The following is a 19,848-nucleotide window of genomic DNA, read 5'->3' as shown; positions in this document are numbered from 1 at the left end:
TAAAGGTCGGATTGTAGCCTGTCGCGATTGCGGTTTATCGTATCGAGACATTGCTGCTCGCGTTGGTCGAGATGCAATGACTGTTAGAAGAATATGAAATCGGTGGATTCAGGAGGGTAATACGGAACGCCGTGCTGGATCCCAACGGCCTCGTATCACTAGCAGTCGAGGTGACAGGCATCTTATCCGTATGCTGTAACGGATCGTGCAGCCACGTCTCGATCCCTGTGTCAACAGATGGGGACGTTTGCAAGACAACAACCATTTGCACGAACTATTCGACGACGTTTACAGCAGCATGGACTATCAGCTCGGAGACCATGGCTGCGCTTACCCTTAACGCTGCATCACAGACAGGAGCGCCTACGATGGTGTACTCAACGACGAACCTGGGTGCACGAATGGCAAAACATCATTTTTTTGGATGAATCTAGTTTCTGTTTACAGCATCATGATGGTCGCATCCGTGTTTGGCGACATCGCGGTGAGCGCACATTGGAAGCGTGTATTCGTGATCGCCATACTGGCGTATCACCCGGCGTGATGGTATGGGGTGCCATTGGTTACACGTCTCGCTCAGCTCTTGTTCGCACTGACGGCACTTTGAACAGTGGACGTTACATTTCAGATGTGTTGCGACCCGTGGCTCTACCCTTCATTCGATTCCTGCGAAACCCTACATTTCAGCAGGATAATGCACGACCGCATGTTGCAGGTCCTGTACGGGCTTTTGTGGATACAGAAAATGTTCGACCGCTGCCCTGGCCAGCACATTCTCCAGATCTCTCACCAACTGAAAACGTCTGGTCAATGGTGGCCGAGCAACTGGCTCTTCACTGTACGCCAGTCACTACTCTTGATGAACTGTTGTATCGTGGGCAGCTGTACCTGTACACGCCATCTAAGCTCTGTTTGACACAATGCCTAGGCGTATCAAGGCCGTTATTATGGCCAGAGGTGGTGGTTCTGGGTTCTGATTTCTCAGAATCTATGCACCCAAAGTGCGTGAAAATGTAATTACATGTCAGTTCTAGTATAATATGTTTGTCCAATGAATACCCGTTTATCATCCGCATTTCTTCTCGGTGTAGCAATTTTAATGGCCAGTAGTGTATGTTGGCAGAGTAGAATCGTTCGGAAGTGAGCTTCAAATGCCGATTCTCAAAGTTATCTCAAGTGTCTCTAGAACAGAACATATTCTTCCATCCACGAATTCCCATTTCAGTTTCCGAAGCATCTACGTATCACTTGCCTGTTGTTCGAACCTACCGCTAACAAATCTAGCAGCCTGCCTCTGAATTGGTTCGATGTGTTCCTTCAATCTGTCCCGGTGGAGATCCCAAAAATTCTAACAGTACTCAAGAATCGGTAGCACTAGCGTTCTATACACTGTCTCCTTTATAGAGCTACATGGTCTCAAAATCCTCCCAATAAATCGACCATTTGCCTTCCCTACTACCTGACTGAAGTGCTCGTTCCATTTCACATCGCTCTGCAGCGTTACACCAACATAATTAAAGTTGCTGTGTCAAGCAGCTCACTACAAATGCTGTATTCGAATCTTACAGGATTGTTTTTCGTTACTTTGGATCAAAATGGTTCAAATGGCTCTGAGCACTATGAGACTTAACTTCTGAGGTCATCAGTCTCCTAGAACTTAGAACTACTTAAACCTAACTAACCTAAGGACAGCACACACATCCATGTCCGGGGCAGGATTCGAACCTGCGACCAATGTTCAGTGCAGCATCCTTATGTCCTGTCGCTTTAACAATTTCTTCAGATGAGATCTGTTGTACAGAGAACTTACATTAAAAAGATGGAACAAACTGTTATCTAAACAAATGCTTAGAATAATTGTAGCGACACGTAAAGTGATCATACATCTCATGGATATATAGTGTTTAGTCAAACTTTAAAATGTCTTAGTCAACAACAAGAGTCGAACCGGCTTTCGCCGTGCGACGCGTTACAAAGTAAATGTATTCGGACACCAACTAGTTGTAGCGAACGGCTTATAGTAAATACGATTTCCCACTTTAATTTTTAATATGAAACAATTATTCCCCTCCTTAAATATTCTAACTACAGCATGCCCATGACATTTTAAAATCATTTTGTAGTGGTTTTTATTATGCATCGAAAGATGTGCGACTTGAATCACGTGACACTGCATTTACAGAATTAACTTTAAACAAACAAGACTGTTATTGTTACATGTGCAGAAGAAATATACGACTACAGTATTAATACATAATTATAGCTAGCAGTGTTATCTCTATAGAGGAGAAAGGAGCTCTAGTTAGAGGCCGGGAGAGGAAACAAACTTTATATGCGACATCTTAGATATGGGATCATACAAGAAATAGTTATGACAGTAATAGCATAATGATCATATGACACTAAAAACGTCTGGTGACATTAATGACAGTGTACAATATTAACAATGACATTACGTATGTGAAACACCTGTAGGTATTGTCTAAAGTCCAACATTATTGTGTGAATTCATATGTACTACATATAACATTCCACACAGATTGAAACCATAGTTTATACACAATCGAAATTATTTATTATAGTAAGAAGTCTTCGAGCGATTCACATGTCTGGGAACCTAATCCAAATGTCGGACCTTTGTCAATAGTCTGCCGTGTGGCACGGTGTTAAACGTTTTCCAGAGAAATAGGAATACACAGTCTGCTGGTTGCCATCCATAGTTCGCAGGATATCGTTTGAGATAAGGGCAAGCTGAGTTTCGCACGAGTGATGCTTTCTAAATCCGTGCTGGTGTTAATATTCCTACATACGTGTCGGTGCAGGTAATACTGGCTGTGTTATGGGATACCCCGTACATGCTTGCGCCCACAATAGGTCAGCTTCTTGATCGTGACGAGTCACAATGCCAGGATTATGTGAAGCAGTCAAAGTCCTACGTTGCTCAAGTGATATCATATTAGTTTACAGAGGCTGCATTTCACGTATTTTAATATTCATTTTTCCTTATCGATTCTTAGTTTCCTAACATACGAAATTGACCGTTTTGTATTTTACGTTGCATTGTTTCCTATTTGCGACAGATGGCGATATAACCGACAAATATCAAGTGTACATGTTTCTGGACTGAAGAACAGACGCAAACTTCTTGACAGATTAAAGCTGAATGCCAGACCGTGTCTCGAACTCGAGACCTTTGCTTTTCGTGGGCAAGTGCTCTACCAACTGAGCTACCCAAGCACGACTCACGCACCATCCTCTCAGCTTTACTTTCGCCAGCACCTCGTCTCCTACCTTCCAAACTTCACAGAAGCTCTCCTGCGAACTTGGAGAACCAGCACTCGTGGAAGAAAGGATAATGCGGAGGCATGGTTTTGCCACAGCCTGGGGTATGTTTCCAGAATGAGATTTTCAGTCTGCAGTGGAGCGTGCGCTGATATGAAACTTCCATGCTTGGGTAGCTCATTTAGTAGAGTACTTGCCCACGAAAGACGCAGGTTCTGAGTTTGAGTCTGTGTCCGCCACACAGTTTCAATCTGCCAGTAAGTTTCATATCAGCACATACTCCGCTGCAAAGTGAAAATCTCATTCTGAGAACTGACTCATCAGTTATGATGCAAATGTAAACCTTTGTGTTCTAACGGTCAATACTGATATTCAATCGTTACCTGAGTGTCGCATAAGTGATTGTACACTACAAAAATATGGCTTAACATTGACATTTCTGGTAAATAAGCCACTCTTATGATCACGTACTTTTCCGTATCCTACAGCGTTGATTGTGGTCAGTCCCCAAACCAACATAATGCTTGATTTTGGTGGATGCCCTCGAACTAGGACTGTTGATATTTTTAAAAAGTCTGATATCCGTTAGATCGATATTTAAAGAAATGCCATTCGTTATTTCAATATATCGATGGAAAAAATATCGACTGTACATTGTAAATACACTGACAGTTTTAGAGATGTATAGTTAAGTACTGATTTATTATTAGATATTTTGTGCATCAACAAGCTAGCAGCTTGCTTATCCCCCTTAGAGGAACAATTAAAAGGAAAACTTCGCTAACAATGCTAACTATATGTAAGTGGCACAATGAAAGGTGTCGATGGGTCCGTTTTTCGGTTTCGTCACGTATTGGATTTGTCCGGAACACTTCATGTCGACTTCCCTGTTTTTTTTTTTTCATTTCTGTAAAAGACAGAGACCTAGCAGTTCTAGTGTCAAAAGTGCTTGACGTAGTTAAATGTTGCGCTTTTTTTGGTAGCGCCGAGCGACGATTGCGTCAGCAGCTACCCTCACATGTCTCAGCCCATCGCAAAGACCATTCTTGTCATTTACATCTTTGCTCATCAGTTCCGGCAACTGCCGATGTGAAAAAATAGCTCACTAGTTTCGTTAAAAATATTTTTTTAGTGCAGCTGGTGTGCTATTTCTTCACATTGGAAATCTTGTTAGTCCATTCAAGCCGCCCCCCCCCTCCCCCCAGTGCAACCGAACTTTTTATTTGTGCCACCTATACTTCCTTCACACAGTCAAAGAGAGAGACTGGATACGATGAAAGCTCAAAAAGTATTAAGACTCCTTTGCACAGCGAAAGTAAAATATGTTCTACTACAATTTCAGAGGAACAGTTTCAAATATTTACCGCAAATTACGTCAAAGATATAATATAAAAGCCGGCCGCGGTGGTCTCGCGGTTCTAGGCGCGCAGTCCGGAACCGTGCGACTGCTAAGGTAGCAGGTCCGAATCCTGCCTCGGGCATGGATGTGTGTGATGTCCTTAGGTTAGTTAGGTTTAAGTAGTTCTAAGTTCTAGGGGACTGATGACCACGGCAGTTGAGTCCCATAGTGCTCAGAGCCATTTGAACCATATAATATAAAACAACTATATCGGCACTCGATATAGCCTTTACGATAACGATGTATCAGAGTATAAGTTTCGTCGATACATATTGATATTTTTTGAAAGTACGTCGATATATCGAGATTTAATCAACAGCCCCACCTTGAATCCCGCTATCAGGGTGCTTCCATCCAGCCGCCGTAACTGTTTCGCTGGCCGCTACCCAGCTACCGGCAGAATACAAAGCACGACCATTGTAATAAGGAGAAATGTCCGTGAAGTGATGAAGACGGACGCACCTCCTATAAATACTACACACATTCACCGAAATCAGGCTCCCCAGTGGTGAGAGGCAAGGGGACTCACTGGTACCAAGAATCCAGATGGGAACAGAAACCTACTGCATCAACGTCGTTGTTCCTTGATCATGCTAAGCGTAGTTTCTAAGCAGACGTCGAAACAGCTAACCATATTGTACTGCACAATCAAATTCGCAACACTGAAGTAAATTTCGAACATTAATGTCAACTGTCGGAAACCAAATCTTTAATTTACGTCGCAAATGAAATGTGAGTCAAATGGACTGATTCTTAATATAAAAAAAAGACATAATTCATATTTGTCGATTAGAGCGCCATCTTCCACGAAAGGGAAACAATTGTTTAAGTAAACGGTACGTAATTTTTGACGTAGATACAGGAAATAGAGAGGATTCAATACATAGCAGATCTTATCCTTACAGGTTCATTTAATAAGCGCGAATGTGTATATACATGTAATCATTACTAATTTACATATGAAGCTGCCCTCTACCAAATATGATAAAAAATTATTTTTATAACAATAAAAGAGAACTAGTAATAATAAAAGTTAGAGAGAGGGAACGGAAAGAACAATAGAAATGAAAAAGAAAGAAATTAGTCATAACTAGAAAAATTGTGGAGAAAGTGACAAGTACTGTGGCAGTTTATGTGTGGTCTTAAGTAATCTCAGTGTTTCGCGTGCTTGACATTAGTTTCCTTTTCTCATTAGCCTTAGGTTTGTGGTGGATAGTGTTCTAAAGTATTTCCAGTTTGAGCACCCGTGTGGTAGCTTAGGTACTGAAGATCCAGTTTTCCTTTTAGAGTCGCCTTCGGTTCAGAAGACAATCTGACGGTTTAGTATATCTGTTTTCCTTCATGGCTACCTGTTATCTAGCCTTCTCTCTCCCTCCCCCCCCCCCCCCCTAACTTCCTCTTCTCCCTGGCCACAGCACGTGGAATCACTATGTGCCTCAGGGGACCAGTGCAAACTTCAGTAGCTTCTTAGATACACAAAGAAGAAGACCTTGGTAGGCCACGTAAGACGGACAAAGACTCACATGGCCTCATGATGTCATCGTCTGACATTTATTTTGTTTTATAGCCCGATAGCGTTCCGAATAGGACGCTACTAAGTGTAAAATCTTTCTTCCTCTACACAGAGTTAAAAACTGGGCCATTGATTTACCTCTGCGAATACCTCCCCAACTAAAGGGCATGTAGAGTATACGTCGACATAAATACCAGACCATCGGCAGAAATGAACAGAACTTTGATACAGGAAATTTAATGTAGTAAACTTTGTACTGGGATACGTTTTCGCTAGAGACCGTAGTTCTCAAGTTATTCAAGAAAAACAAACGATGGTGATCTCCAAACGAACACCCACTCCGACATTCAGCCCCCACAGGACAGAATTTCTCCTATGTTGTTCATTTAATTCTCTCCTACCATTGTGGAATAATTTGCAATTGCGTGAATTATTTCCCACATTCGACCTTTTTTTTGGACTTCATTGACTGGTCTTATTATGCCACCGGCTTCGTCGAGTATTTACAAATTGTAAATTTGTCGTTTGTGTAAATTTTATCTTACTATTTTGTGAATTTAAAGAGCATAAAACAAACAATTACATTGTTGTACTCGTCAGGCCTTCTGACTGCGCAGCTACTATGCTTGTATGTGTTTAGCCGGCCGCGGTGGTCTAGCGGTTCTAGGCGCTCAGTCCGGAGCCGCGCGACTGCTACGGTCGCAGGTTCGAATCCTGCCTCGGGCATGGATGTGTGTCATGTCCTTAGGTTAGATAGGTTTAAGTAGTTCTAAGTTCTAGGGGACTGATGAGCATAGATGTTAAGTCCCATACTGCTCAGAGCCATTTGAACCATTTTTTTGTAAGTGTTAAGTTTGAATCAAGTTTTGGACGTAGGTAGTTTTAGCGTGACTTTTACAAAAGTCACTTATCTTTTATTGCCTTCACGGGCACATTTAAATTAATAAAGTTTACGAGATAGCTGACCAAACAGCTGGCGTAAAATTTGTGGTAAGATCTTATGGGACCAAACTTCTAAGTTCATACACTACTTAATCTAACTTAAACTAACTTGCACTAACGACAACACACGCATCCATGCCCGAGGGAGGACTCGAACCTCCGACGGAAGGAGCCGCACGGGCCGTGCAAGACGCCTCAGACCGTGTGGCAAAACACGTGGCGTGATAGTCCAAACAATAGAGACCGAAAAAGGTCGAATATCGGGAGTGGTTCGTGTAGTCGGAAATTTTTGTGAGTGATAGGAGGAAGCGTCACGAACAACATACTAGAAATTATGACTGATGAGGGATGGAGGTACACTCCTGGAAATGGAAAAAAGAACACATTGTCACCGGTGTGTCAGACCCACCATACTTGCTCCGCACACTGCGAGAGGGCTGTACAAGCAATGATCACACGCACGGCACAGCGGACACACCAGGAACCGCGGTGTTGGCCGTCGAATGGCGCTAGCTGCGCAGCATTTGTGCACCGCCGCCGTCAGTGTCAGCCAGTTTGCCGTGGCATACGGAGCTCCATCGCAGTCTTTAACACTGGCAGCATGCCGCGACAGCGTGGACGTGAACCGTATGTGCAGTTGAAGGACTTTGAGCGAGGGCGTATAGTGGGCATGCGGGAGGCCGGGTGGACGTACCGCCGAATTGCTCAACACGTGGGGCGTGAGGTCTCCACAGTACCTCGATGTTGTCGCCAGTGGTCGGCGGAAGGTGCACGTGCCCGTCGACCAGGGACCGGACTGCAGCGACGCACGGATACACGCCAAGACCGTAGGATCCTACGCAGTGCCGTAGGGGACCGCACCGCCACTTCCCAGCAAATTAGGGACACTGTTGCTCCTGGGGTATCGGCGAGGACCATTCGCAACCGTCTCCATGAAGCTGGGCTACGGTCCCGCACACCGTTAGGCCGTCTTCCGCTCACGACCCAACATCGTGCAACCCGCCTCCAGTGGTGTCGCGACAGGCGTGATTGGAGGGACGAATGGAGACGTGTCGTCTTCAGCGATGAGAGTCGCTTCTGCCTTGGTGCCAATGATGGTCGTATGGGTGTTTGTCGCCGTGCAGGTGAGCGCCACAATCAGGACTGCATACGACCGAGGCAAACAGGGCCAACACCTGGCATCATGGTGTGGGGAGCGATCTCCTACACTGGCCGTACACCTCTGGTGATCGTCGAGGGGACACTGAATAGTGCACGGTACATCCAAACCGTCATCGAACCCATCGTTCTACCATTCCTAGACCGGCAAGGGAACTTGCTGTTCCAACAGGACAATGCACGTCCGCATGTATCCCGTGCCACCCAACGTGCTCTAGAAGGTGTAAGTCAACAACCCTGTCCAGCAAGATCTCCGGATCTGTCCACCATTGAGCATGTTTGGGACTGGATGAAGCGTCATCTCACGTGGTCGGCATGTCCAGCACGAACGCTGGTCCAACTGAGGCGCCAGGTGGAAATGGCATGGCAAGCCGTTCCACAGGACTACATCCAACATCTCTACGATCGTCTCCATGGGAGAATAGCAGCCTGCATTGCTGCGAAAGGTGGATATACACTGTACTAGTGCCGACATTGTGCATGCTCTGTTGCCTGTGTCTAGGTGTCTGTGGTTCTGTCAGTGTGATCATGTGATGTATCTGACCCCAGGAATGTGTCAATAAAGTTTCCCCTTCCTGGGACAATGAATTCACGGTGTTCTTATTTCAGTTTCCAGGAGTGTATATTTGAACGTCATTTTTATACGTTTTTCTTGCATAACTCGAAAACCGTGGCCTCCAGCCAAAAAGGTACCCTGAACAAAATTTAACTAATCCAAGTTTCCTACAGGAAGGACATCTTCATTGAGCGAGAAAATATGAAAATCTCGCGCGTGGTTCTGAAGCAAAGATATAAGATTGCATATTGCATAAAACGACATTGGTAGGAGGAGCTAAATCGCCTTGTACTATATGAGTGTACTCCACAAGCCACTATATAGTGCACGGTGAGTCGACAGTAAAATTTCCACTGCATGTCACGCACAGCCGTTAATGACAACGACATCGCTGCCTTTTTTTTATTGCAGCAGCTTTTCAAAAGTGCATCTGTTTGTGGGATCGAGCCACAAGCTGCTTGCAGTTAGACTCTGTATCTCTCAGAATCACTTACGTGACCACACACCAGAACTCAGTGATCACTCAGTTCCTTTGTGTTTTCCGAAATAAGTTATCTGCTGTGTTCTGCATGATTTTTTTTCTGAGGTTTAAAGACAAATGATTGACTAGGTGGCAAGGAACTTCCACGAAGGCGAGGCGAAAGGCCCGCGTATCGATTCAGTGTTTTCGTCTTCGACAGCCGTCGCTATCATTAAGTTGGGTCGCATATTTACGGCCCCATTGCTGTAAACTGTAGCGGAGCCGATAAATAAGAATTCATTGGAGGCCCTTTTCCTTTATGGAATGGCGTCCAGACACGAATTCTTCGCCTCGCTGTCCTAATGTTATTGAAAATCGACACAAACGCCCAGTGCTGCGAATGTTTACTGACGCGGCTGTATAAAAAAATTACGCTGAATTCGCTGCGCTGGTGGGCGGAGAAATTTAGTTTTGTCTCGGAATTAGGAAATAAGTCCTCGCGGTTATTATGACTACCAGTGAGATAACTGCGGAAACGGCGGCGCTTTTTATTCCATTTGGCATTTATTGCTAGCGAAAACTTCATCGTAGTCGACGATAAATATTTAGTGGAAACAGTGTGCAGAGAAATGCTCGCAAAGCGGGCTCGCTTAAGAATTGCGCTGGAAGTCGCCGCTGCACATCATATCTGTGTCAGTTCAGCTGAGCTGTCGTCGGAATTGAGAGTTTACAAGAGAGCAACTCAATGAAAATCTGAAGTTACGTTATTTGACAAAAAATGTTGGCTTCTATTTTATCATTTTATTCGTATCTTTCTCTAATGTTTTCTCTTTCGCACAGGAGCTCGAAAAAGGTAATTAAATATGGCCCATGTAACTATGAAAGTAAATCGGTACCTCTTCATTCCTTACTTGAAAAACCCATGTGATTATCAACCTCCTGTTGTAACTCCAAGTTCCAAAAGGTTTCTAATAGTTTCATATCTGTTTTTTCCATAGTCCACTAACAGAGAGCTGTGCTCCAAGTATTGCTTTTCGTGAATATTTTTTTGTATCAGGACTTACGTTTTTTGAAGTTAGCAAATACTTATTTTTCATATGAAACTGCCTTGTACAGTATTTGCTACTATGTTTAACGTGCACATTGCTTCTTTAGCTATTCTGTTTCACAGGTAGCAGAATACGTCCACCTGTTCGAGGGTCTCTTTTTCACGACTAACACTGAGCCATCCAGCATTCTTTTTGTTTACGTGGGTCTTATAGCCATCAGCTGAAGCATTTCCATTTCATTAAACAGCCGACACAATTTTTCAGTGAAACGTATCATGCTGATTTTTTTGTCCATCACAAACAATAAACAACAACGTCATAGTCTTTCAACATTAGGACTGGTGCGAAATAGCATACCTCCTTCAGGTATGGCAGATTCGAACAAAACAATGGACTTGCCGTCTTTTTTTTTCTCTCTCTTTGTCTTTTTCTTAATTAATATTCTGTCTTTTTTTATCTTTCTGAGTCCAACTGACGACAGACCGACCAGAGACATAGGTTCTTTCCACCACTATTTAATGTTTTCAGTATTTGTTTACATAACTGTTACCTTAGCTAACATCCACATTTATCAATCAACCTGTTAAGTCTTACTTTATCTTATGTGTTATTGATTCTGTTGAAATGAAAGCCAACTGCAATGTATAAAAGATACTGCCTTCTGATTCACAGAAGTCGTCTCGTACTTTCTTGCCACCCCAAACTTATACCCGTATATAATGGAAATTTCAAAGCTTTTGTAAGCTGGTGTACATTTCTGCCGCATTCAGAAGCTGCTGTCTACAGACTGGTCATCTCCCTCTGACTACAATCACATAGCCAGTTACTCTATTTCTTATTCTGACTGATCTGCAGTGAGTGAGTGTGTATCGTGTCCCAGGCACTAAGGCATGTACCTGAACAAGTATGTGCACTTCTACCAACCCTGCATTTCAGCACACAGGTGTATTTTGTTTCAGGCATGTGAAGATGCATCTGAATGAGATCGCGCACCGCTGCCAATTCTACTCTTTCAGCATGCTGTTGTGTTGCGTTTCAGGCATGTGAAGACGCGTCTGAATGAGATCGTGCACCGCTGCCAATTCTACTCTCTCGGCACACTGGTGTGTTGCGTTTCAGGCATGTGAAGATGCACCTGAACGAGCGCGCGCACCGCTGCCAGCACTGCTCGTTCAGCTCGCTGGTGTATTGCATTTCAGGCATGTGAAGATGCGTCTGAATGAGATCTTACACCTCTGCCAATTCTACTCTTTCAGCATGCTGTTGTGTTACGTATCAGGCATGTGTAGATGCATCTGAATGAGTTTGTGCACCGCTGCCAATTCTACTCTTTCAGCATGCTGGTGTTTTTGGTTTCAGGCATGTGAAGATGCATCTGAAAGAGAACGCGCACCGCTGCCAAATCTACTCTTTCAGCATGCTGTTATGTTGCGTTTCAGGCATTTGAAGATGCGTCTGAATGAGATCGCGCACCGCTGCCAATTCTACTCTTTCAGCATGCTGTTGTGTTACGTATCAGGCATGTGTAAATGCATCTGAATGAGATTGTGCACCGCTGCCAATTCTACTCTCTCAGCATGCTGGTGTTTTTGGTTTCAGGCATGTGAAGATGCATCTGAAAGAGAACGCGCACTGCTGCCAAATCTACTCTTTCAGCATGCTGTTGTGTTGCCTTTCAGGCATGTGAACATGCGTCTGAATGAGATCGCGCACCGCTACCAATTCAAATCTTTCAGCACGCTGGTGTGTTGCGTTTCAGGCATGTGAAGATGCACCTGAACGAGCGCGCGCACCGCTGCCAGCACTGCTCGTTCAGCTCGAGGGTGTCTTCCCACCTGCGCAGACATATGCGGGTTCACACTGGGGCCAAGCCCTTTCGCTGCCCTCATTGTACCTTCACCTGCAGCAGCCTTGTAAGTACACTGTAGTTTAGGCTGATTTCATGCCGACCAACATATGGCAGCGACAGATAAGGAACCACTTGTTGCCACACCCAAAAGAATCCATGTCACATCCTTTTCCACACAGGTCACAGCAGCTGACAACCATTCAGTACATCCTGTGGCTGCTAGAAAATGTGTGGGCTGTCCCATATAAGGAGCTACCAACATAAGATATTGTGCCTATCCTATGGACAGGACCGGTAACCAGAAGGCAAAATTTATATTTCTTTAACGGAAAGTGAAAGGTTATTCGGGTATGTGGATCAACTATTAACTAAAATTTATCAGAATTTCTTGTCATGCTGCTGAGATGGCTTTCTTGAAGTTACCTGTATTCCTCACGCACCCTAGTCATTTCCCCTCTCTGTCACTACCTGTTATTGCCATATTTCCTGTGAAAATTGCCCATGAATTGTAGTCTTAAGACTTTTACACAATAACTCCATCTCTTCTGAATAAGCGCGGGAAAATATCATTTTACAAGTGAACGCATCACTGATTTTCGAAGGTGTTCAGCCAACTGGAGATTTCAGAATAAGATCCCAGCAGAGCCGTCAGAACGTTGACCAGTGAACAATTTTGAAGATGAACGTGGCGTGGCCTAACAATCCACAAGACCTTACCTTCAGTGAAAATGGCAGCGAAAGATTGCATCCTAAAAAGAAGAGCAGTTATTTGGGATTTAAATAATGAAAGCTGCTACATTTACTTATTTTTTGCTGCTTAGCACAACGCGTTTCGATAAATGATTCTCGTTTTCAAGTGCATTTGTTTACATGAATATGTTTCGTGTTGTTTGCAAGCGTGATTTTCTACCTCGCTTGTGTCTTTTATAAATTAAATAGCAGTCGTAAAATCGGACACAATGAATTTTTGAAGGTTTTTAAATGTTGATGTTAGAAATAGTGTTTTTGATTGTTTACTTACAGGTATTGTGTCTCTTCCATAATACAGAATATCACTCGCACGCAAGTCATCACTTACTCTTATGTTTACAAAACATGTTAGAAAGATTTTGTGATACTATGGCTTCACAAAGAATTTGTACTCAGAGTTGTTACAGTATTTTGGTTTACACACACCCCGTGGCAATCAGATGGATGGTTTTCCCCCTATTGTGCATAAGAAAACGCTAAGTATGGAAGGATGTGAACAAATTTATGCATGGAGTACGGAGACTAAGATTGTTCTTATCAGCATGAAACTGCAACCAGTCATAAAGCTGTGAGGCAGTGGTTTTGTGAAAAAAAGGTTTGTAAGACAGTGGTTTGTGGAAAAAAATTCTGAGAAGGATTGGCCATCCAAGAGTCCTGACCTGAATGTGACCGCATCTGAATACCGTTGGGATGAGTTAGAACATCAGTTTCGCTCCAGGACCCAGCTTCCAACATCAGTACCTTCTCTGGTTTCGGCTCTTGAGCAAGAACGCGTTGCCATTCCTTTTCAGACATTCCAACACCTTACTGAAAGTGTCCCTATCTGAGTTCGAGAGGTTATAAAGACAAAGGTTGGACACACCCCATATTAATATCCTTTAATAGGTGTTCGGATACTTTCGATCACATAGTGTAGGTCCGCGTGGGAGTTTTCCTACTCCCTGTAGACAATACGTCGCTGATACCTGCATAGAATAGGAGATACGATATTTCCAAAAGTTACGACCTTCATGAGCTTGATTTATTGTTGATACCTTTCATGCATTTTGCGAGTAAGGTGTTTAGAGGAAGCAGCTCATGGAATATTTGTAATGTGGTATGTTTACGTCGAATTAATTATATATTTTTCGGACGTGTCATTTGTGAGCTACAGAAAAAAGTGACATCTCCAGAGATATTGGTTTGCTTAAGAACTGGTATGTAACACTTCGATTTCTTTCAGCGTTATGTGTACGTTGTCTGATTTATACATCGAAAAGTCAATCCGTATATGTTACCCAAAGCGAAATAGTGACTTTTTCCTTTTTCCTCGGTTGTTTACCGAGCATCACTTATGGCATCATCTTCTATTTTGGAAGATTGGGAGTGTGAAGAATACGGGACTCGACGCTTAAGAAACGAGTCTTCTCGTGCCTCTAAGAAAATATTTTTTTTATACTCTATTAATGCGCCGCTGTTTTTCCGTCCCGTCTTGACATGTGTCCTTGCGCTGTTACGAGTCTGATCAACATCAGTCAACACACTGGCAGAGTGCGAGTAATTAACTGCAGACGTAGTCTTGCGCTCGTAGGGAAGAGTACTGAATACGAGATCTGATGCAAAAACGTTTACTTACCAGATAGGTTGATTGCTAGTGGACATCAATGTTATAAGTTTACGGTTTAATGCCGTGTCGACAACAAGCCCATTGGAGACGGAATTGGACCTTGAATTGGTGATGGACATGAAAAAAGACAGAACAAGTAAAGTCCTTCCTTTTTGAACTTGGGAAGTTTAATGACATGGAGTAAAAACTGTAAAGAAGAAATAAAGTGAAGGATATCTACGGGAAATACAGCATTTAAGAAGCAGTTACAAGAAGAAGAATTCTAGTTGATCCGAGGAAAAGATTTACTACATGTTATGACTAGAGTGTAGCGTTCAACAGCAGTCTGTCATGGACAGGTAAAAAGAAAGAAATTTAGGAAGTTTTAAAATATGGCGATGGAGAAAAATGCTTAATGTAAAATGGATTGACAGACTTAAGAATGAAGAAAATAGGGGAAGAAATAAGGTTAGTGGAAGTGATCAGAAAGAGAAAGAAGTCTTGTCTCGGACACATAGTGCGCAATTAGTATCTGCAACAAATAATTATCGACGAAAAAGTGCACGGAATGAGAGAGAGAGATAGGAGGAGAACTGAAATGATGGATAATGTTAGGAGAGGAGGCATTCAAACAGATGGCGAAAGATACTCAGAACAGGACACGTCGGAAAGCTTCCAGTTGAAACATGTCATAAGACAGATATACTAAAGAACAAAAGAAGAAAAAAGGAAAGGAAATAGGCTCATGCCTTTTGTCTTAATCAGTTCGGAAGAATATATAGAGAAATATGGATGACAAGACGGTGATTTAAACCACTGCCCTAGTGAATGCGAGCCCATTGTTTTAGCAGTGCATCACCACTTCAGTACAGTCAAATTAGAATCCATCCGATTTTCATTCGTTCCTTGCGCATTACTTGGGTGTGTCGTTTTCCGTGAGGATGCGTACGAGCTCCGCCAAACTTTCCCTTCCGGCTGAGCGCAAGGAGCACGTCTGTTTTTAATTACTGTTTCATTGCCACTGAATAATTAATTTTAATCAATCTTGGAACGGTAAAGAACACAGTTCGAGATCGGAAAAATATGTGACACATAAATACTACATGACGAATAGCCTACACTCTCAGTAATGTAAACATTTTTATATTTGTAAGGGACAAATAAAAACAGAGAGCTAGTGTCTATGAATTACTGTCTATGCTACTGGTACAACCACCAGACAGCATATTAGCTACCTCTAAAATTGCAACACTCGTTGGATTGGTAGGCTGTAGATGGTGTAGGAGTGGCACCAGACAGTCATGTGACTCTCCACTGCTGACGTACGTCATGGGAGTACAGTGATAAAATGATATAAGGGACTACCAGAAAGTTGCCGTTTGAGGGCGTTGCTGCAGAGTATATGCAACATAGCACGACTCCGATGCAGTTGTATAAGCACGGACATGTAGGCAAGGGATTAGTGTGGCATTCATGGCTTTCTGACGTGTGTGCGGTAAATGCGGAAACGTGAACTGTGGCGACGTTATTACGAGATGCGTCCAACGTGCCGTTATTCTTTCCGTGACGTCCAAAGGACAGGCACCGGTAGGCAACCATCGGAGAATGAAGAGCGCGTTGGGGCAGCGTATCTGCAGAAAACTACCTCTGTGGAATGGTGCGCCAAGTTCCGAGCCGGTCGCGATTCGGGACAAGACGCCAGTCGATATGGATGACCAGCCTCATCTCTTACGCCAACTCAAGAGGGAGACAGCCTATAGTCCTGATCTCACCCCGATGTGATTACCACGCCTTCGAGCACTTAAAAAAGGCTCTGAAGGGTCAAGGATGATATGCAGCTAGCATGTGTTTTTTTAAACGAACATCTTCAACCTTTTACGTCGGTGGGATTATTGCTTCACTGCTCACGGCGATTTTTCCTGACTTGTATACCGATTCTGGACTGAACAGCCTTAGAACGAAATCTTTTGTATCGCCCCTTATATATATGCGCCAGCCAACGCAGCAAGACAGGTCGATGTGGTTAACAGACGAAATGACACAAATAAGCTATTTTGTGTGATCGTGCCCACGACCACATCGTGAGCGGAGTTGCCCAGTTTCCTGGTGTACCAACGCGGACTTTTCTGGAAGGAACGGTCTACCACTCGCAGCCATGTAACACTGCGTAAGGGCAGTGGCCGTAAAAAGACCCTAGCCGACGATGACTGGACACGCCTTGTCAGTGATAATCGATTTCAAATCCGACGGAAATTGTTGCTATAGGCGAATGAAGGTCAATATCAACGAGTTTCCGAACAAACATTGTGAAGAGACTACGTGAAAAACACGTCTGGAGTCGTGTACGTCGCTAAAGGCCACTCCTGACAGCAGCACATAAAGATGCACGCCTTCAATGGGCCAAAGAACTCAGAAAAAGGTAATCAGCTGATTGGAGAGTGTAGTGTGGTCCAACCAGTCGCGATTTAGCCTCTTGTCAACCAATGCGAGGAAGAGGAGCAGGAGATTAGTGTTTAACATCCCGTCGACAACGAGGTCATTACAGACGGAGCGCAAGCTCTGGTGAGGGAAGGATGGGGAAGGAAATCGGCCGTGCCATTTCAAAGGGCAAAGGGACTGAAGCTATTTAGGGAAATCACGGAAAACCTAAATCAGGATGGCCGGAGACGGGATTGAACCGTAGTCCCCCGAATACGAGTCCAGTGTGCTAACCAGTCCAGAATCGCGCAACTGCAACGGTCGCAGGTTCGAATCCTGCCTCGGGCATGGATGTGTGTGATGTCCTTAGGTTAGTTAGGTATAAGTAGTTCTAAGTTCTAGGGGACTGATGACCGGCCCGCATCTCGTGGTCGTGCGGTAGCGTTCTCGCTTCCCACGCCCGGGTTCCCGGTTTCGATTCCCGGCGGGGTCATGGATTTTCTCTGCCTCGTGATGGCTGGGTGTTGTGTGATGTCCTTAGGTTAGTTAGGTTTAAGTAGTTCCAAGTTCTAGGGGACCTAGGGGACTGATGACCATAGATGTTAAGTCCCATAGTGCTCAGAGCCATTTGACTGATGACCATAGATGTTAAGTCCCATAGTGCTCAGAGCCATTTGACTGATGACCATAGATGTTAAGTCCCATAGTGCTCAGAGCCATTTGACTGATGACCATAGATGTTAAGTCCCATAGTGCTCAGAGCCATTTGGCTGATGACCATAGATGTTAAGTCCCATAGTGCTCAGAGCCATTTGACTGATGACCATAGATGTTAAGTCCCATAGTGCTCAGAGCCATTTGACTGATGACCATAGATGTTAAGTCCCATAGTGCTCAGAGCCATTTGACTGATGACCATAGATGTTAAGTCCCATAGTGCTCAGAGCCATTTGACTGATGACCATAGATGTTAAGTCCCATAGTGCTCAGAGCCATTTGACTGATGACCATAGATGTTAAGTCCCATAGTGCTCAGAGCCATTTGACTGATGACCATAGATGTTAAGTCCCATAGTGCTCAGAGCCATTTGACTGATGACCATAGATGTTAAGTCCCATAGTGCTCAGAGCCATTTGGACCAAATGAATCTGGTCCCAGTGCTCTCTCCGTCGGTTTACGGCGCATCATTCGCTGTGGCTTGAAATGTGAACGTGCGAAAACCATTTTTGCAATAGTTTGTGCGTTTCACAGCCACCCATATTTATGACGTATTCTTCAATGCATGTAATTAGAAATTCCGACCCACATCGTGAATCGTATGTAACATACACTGAAACGCTAAAGAAACTGGCATAGGCATCCGTATCCTAGTACAGAAGTAGACAAACAGACAGAATACGGCGCTGCGTTCGGCAACGTCTTTATAAGACAACAAGTGTTACTGCTGCTACAATGGTAGGTTGTCAAGATTTAAGTGAGTCTCAACGTTGTAGTATAGTCGGCGCACGAGCGATGGGGCACAGCACCTCCGAGGTAGCGATGAAGTGGGGATGTTCCCGAAGACCATTTCGCGGGTCTACCGTGTATGTCAGGAACCCGGTAAAACATTAAATCTCCGACATCGCTGCAAGAACGGGCCAACGACGACTGAAGTTAATCGTTCAACGTGACAGAAGTGCAACACTTCCGCAAATTGCTGCACATTTCAATGCTGGGCCGTCAACAAGTGTCAGCGTGTAAACCATTCAACGAAAGATCATCGATATGTGCTTTCAGAGTCGAAGGCCCACTTGTGTTCTCTTGATGACTGCACGATACGAAGCTTTACGCCCCGCCGCTACGCCTGGCCTCTTCAACACTGACATTGAATTGTTGATGACTGGAAACATGTTGCCTGGTGTCTCATTTCAAGTTGTATCGAGCTGATGGGCGTGTACGTGTATGGAGACACCTCATGAATCCATAGACTCTGCATGTCAGGAGGTGACTACTCAATCTGGTGGAGGCTCTGTAATGGTGTGGGGCGTGTGCAGCTGAAGTCAGATGGGAGTCCTGATACCTCTAGATAGGTCTCTGACAGGTGACACGTACGTAAGCATCCTGTCTGATCACCTGCATCCATTCATGTCCATTGTGCACTTAAACACTTCCGACGACCACCAGGCTCCCTAGACACGAACATTATTGATCTTGGATGCCTTGCAACGTAAGATATCTCCACCCTCTCGTACTCTTATGTATTTATGGACAGCCCTGCAGGATTAATGGTGTCACCTCTTCAGACATTAGTCGAGTCCATGCCACGTCGTGTTGCGGAATTTCAGCTTGCTCGGGAGAGAGAGGGGGGGGGGGGCTACATCCTACGTGATACTAGGCAGGTGTACCAGTTTCTCTGCCCTTCCGTATATATGACTGTCCTATATTTTGGGAAAAATATGGCGGACAACTCAGCTCAAGCTATAGTAGTCCCAGTCATAGCTGGCTGCATCCGTGACCTACGTAGCGAGGAATGCGCGGGAGCGGACAAGTTGAGATAGGCAGGCGTCTGAGCCACCACCTTGCGATGCAGCGGGCGGCGGGGGTCTGTCGGGCCGGTAGCCGGCAGCGACTGGACGGGACGATACGGCGGACGCCCGACGGCGGACAGGTTACACTCATTAGGCGGCCTGACGAGCCCAGCCGAGAAATACAGCCGCGGGCCGTTTATTAATTGCGCGCCGTGCGGCCGCGCTCTCTAATTGGCCACCAAAGACGCGGCGGCTGCCGCTGTCGGGTCGCCTCTCCTCTCCTCGCCTCGCCTCGCTGCTCCCCCCGTCAGCAAATCAGCGCCCGGCCGCCTTCCGCTGACTGCCTGCCTCCGCCGTCTCCCGTGACGGCAGGCGCCGC

The 19,848-nt window shown here is 44.6% G+C and overlaps 1 protein-coding gene across 1 annotated transcript in view; it reads left to right on the top strand.

The window, feature by feature from the left end:
* The window catches only part of LOC126340731 (zinc finger protein 236), a 399,187-nt gene that overhangs the window by 255,274 nt on the left and 124,065 nt on the right, over positions 1–19,848 (top strand). Inside the window, exon 10 of the mRNA XM_050001718.1 lies at positions 12,119–12,272. Within this exon, the coding sequence (XP_049857675.1) occupies positions 12,119–12,272 (154 nt within the window). The remainder of the gene's footprint in view (positions 1–12,118; positions 12,273–19,848) is intronic.

This window comes from Schistocerca gregaria, chromosome 1 (genome assembly GCF_023897955.1).
Source record: "Schistocerca gregaria isolate iqSchGreg1 chromosome 1, iqSchGreg1.2, whole genome shotgun sequence".
Classification (NCBI taxonomy): Eukaryota; Metazoa; Arthropoda; class Insecta; order Orthoptera; family Acrididae; genus Schistocerca; species Schistocerca gregaria.
Note: the sequence above shows the minus strand (reverse complement) of the source record. Positions and strands in the feature narration are given on the sequence as shown.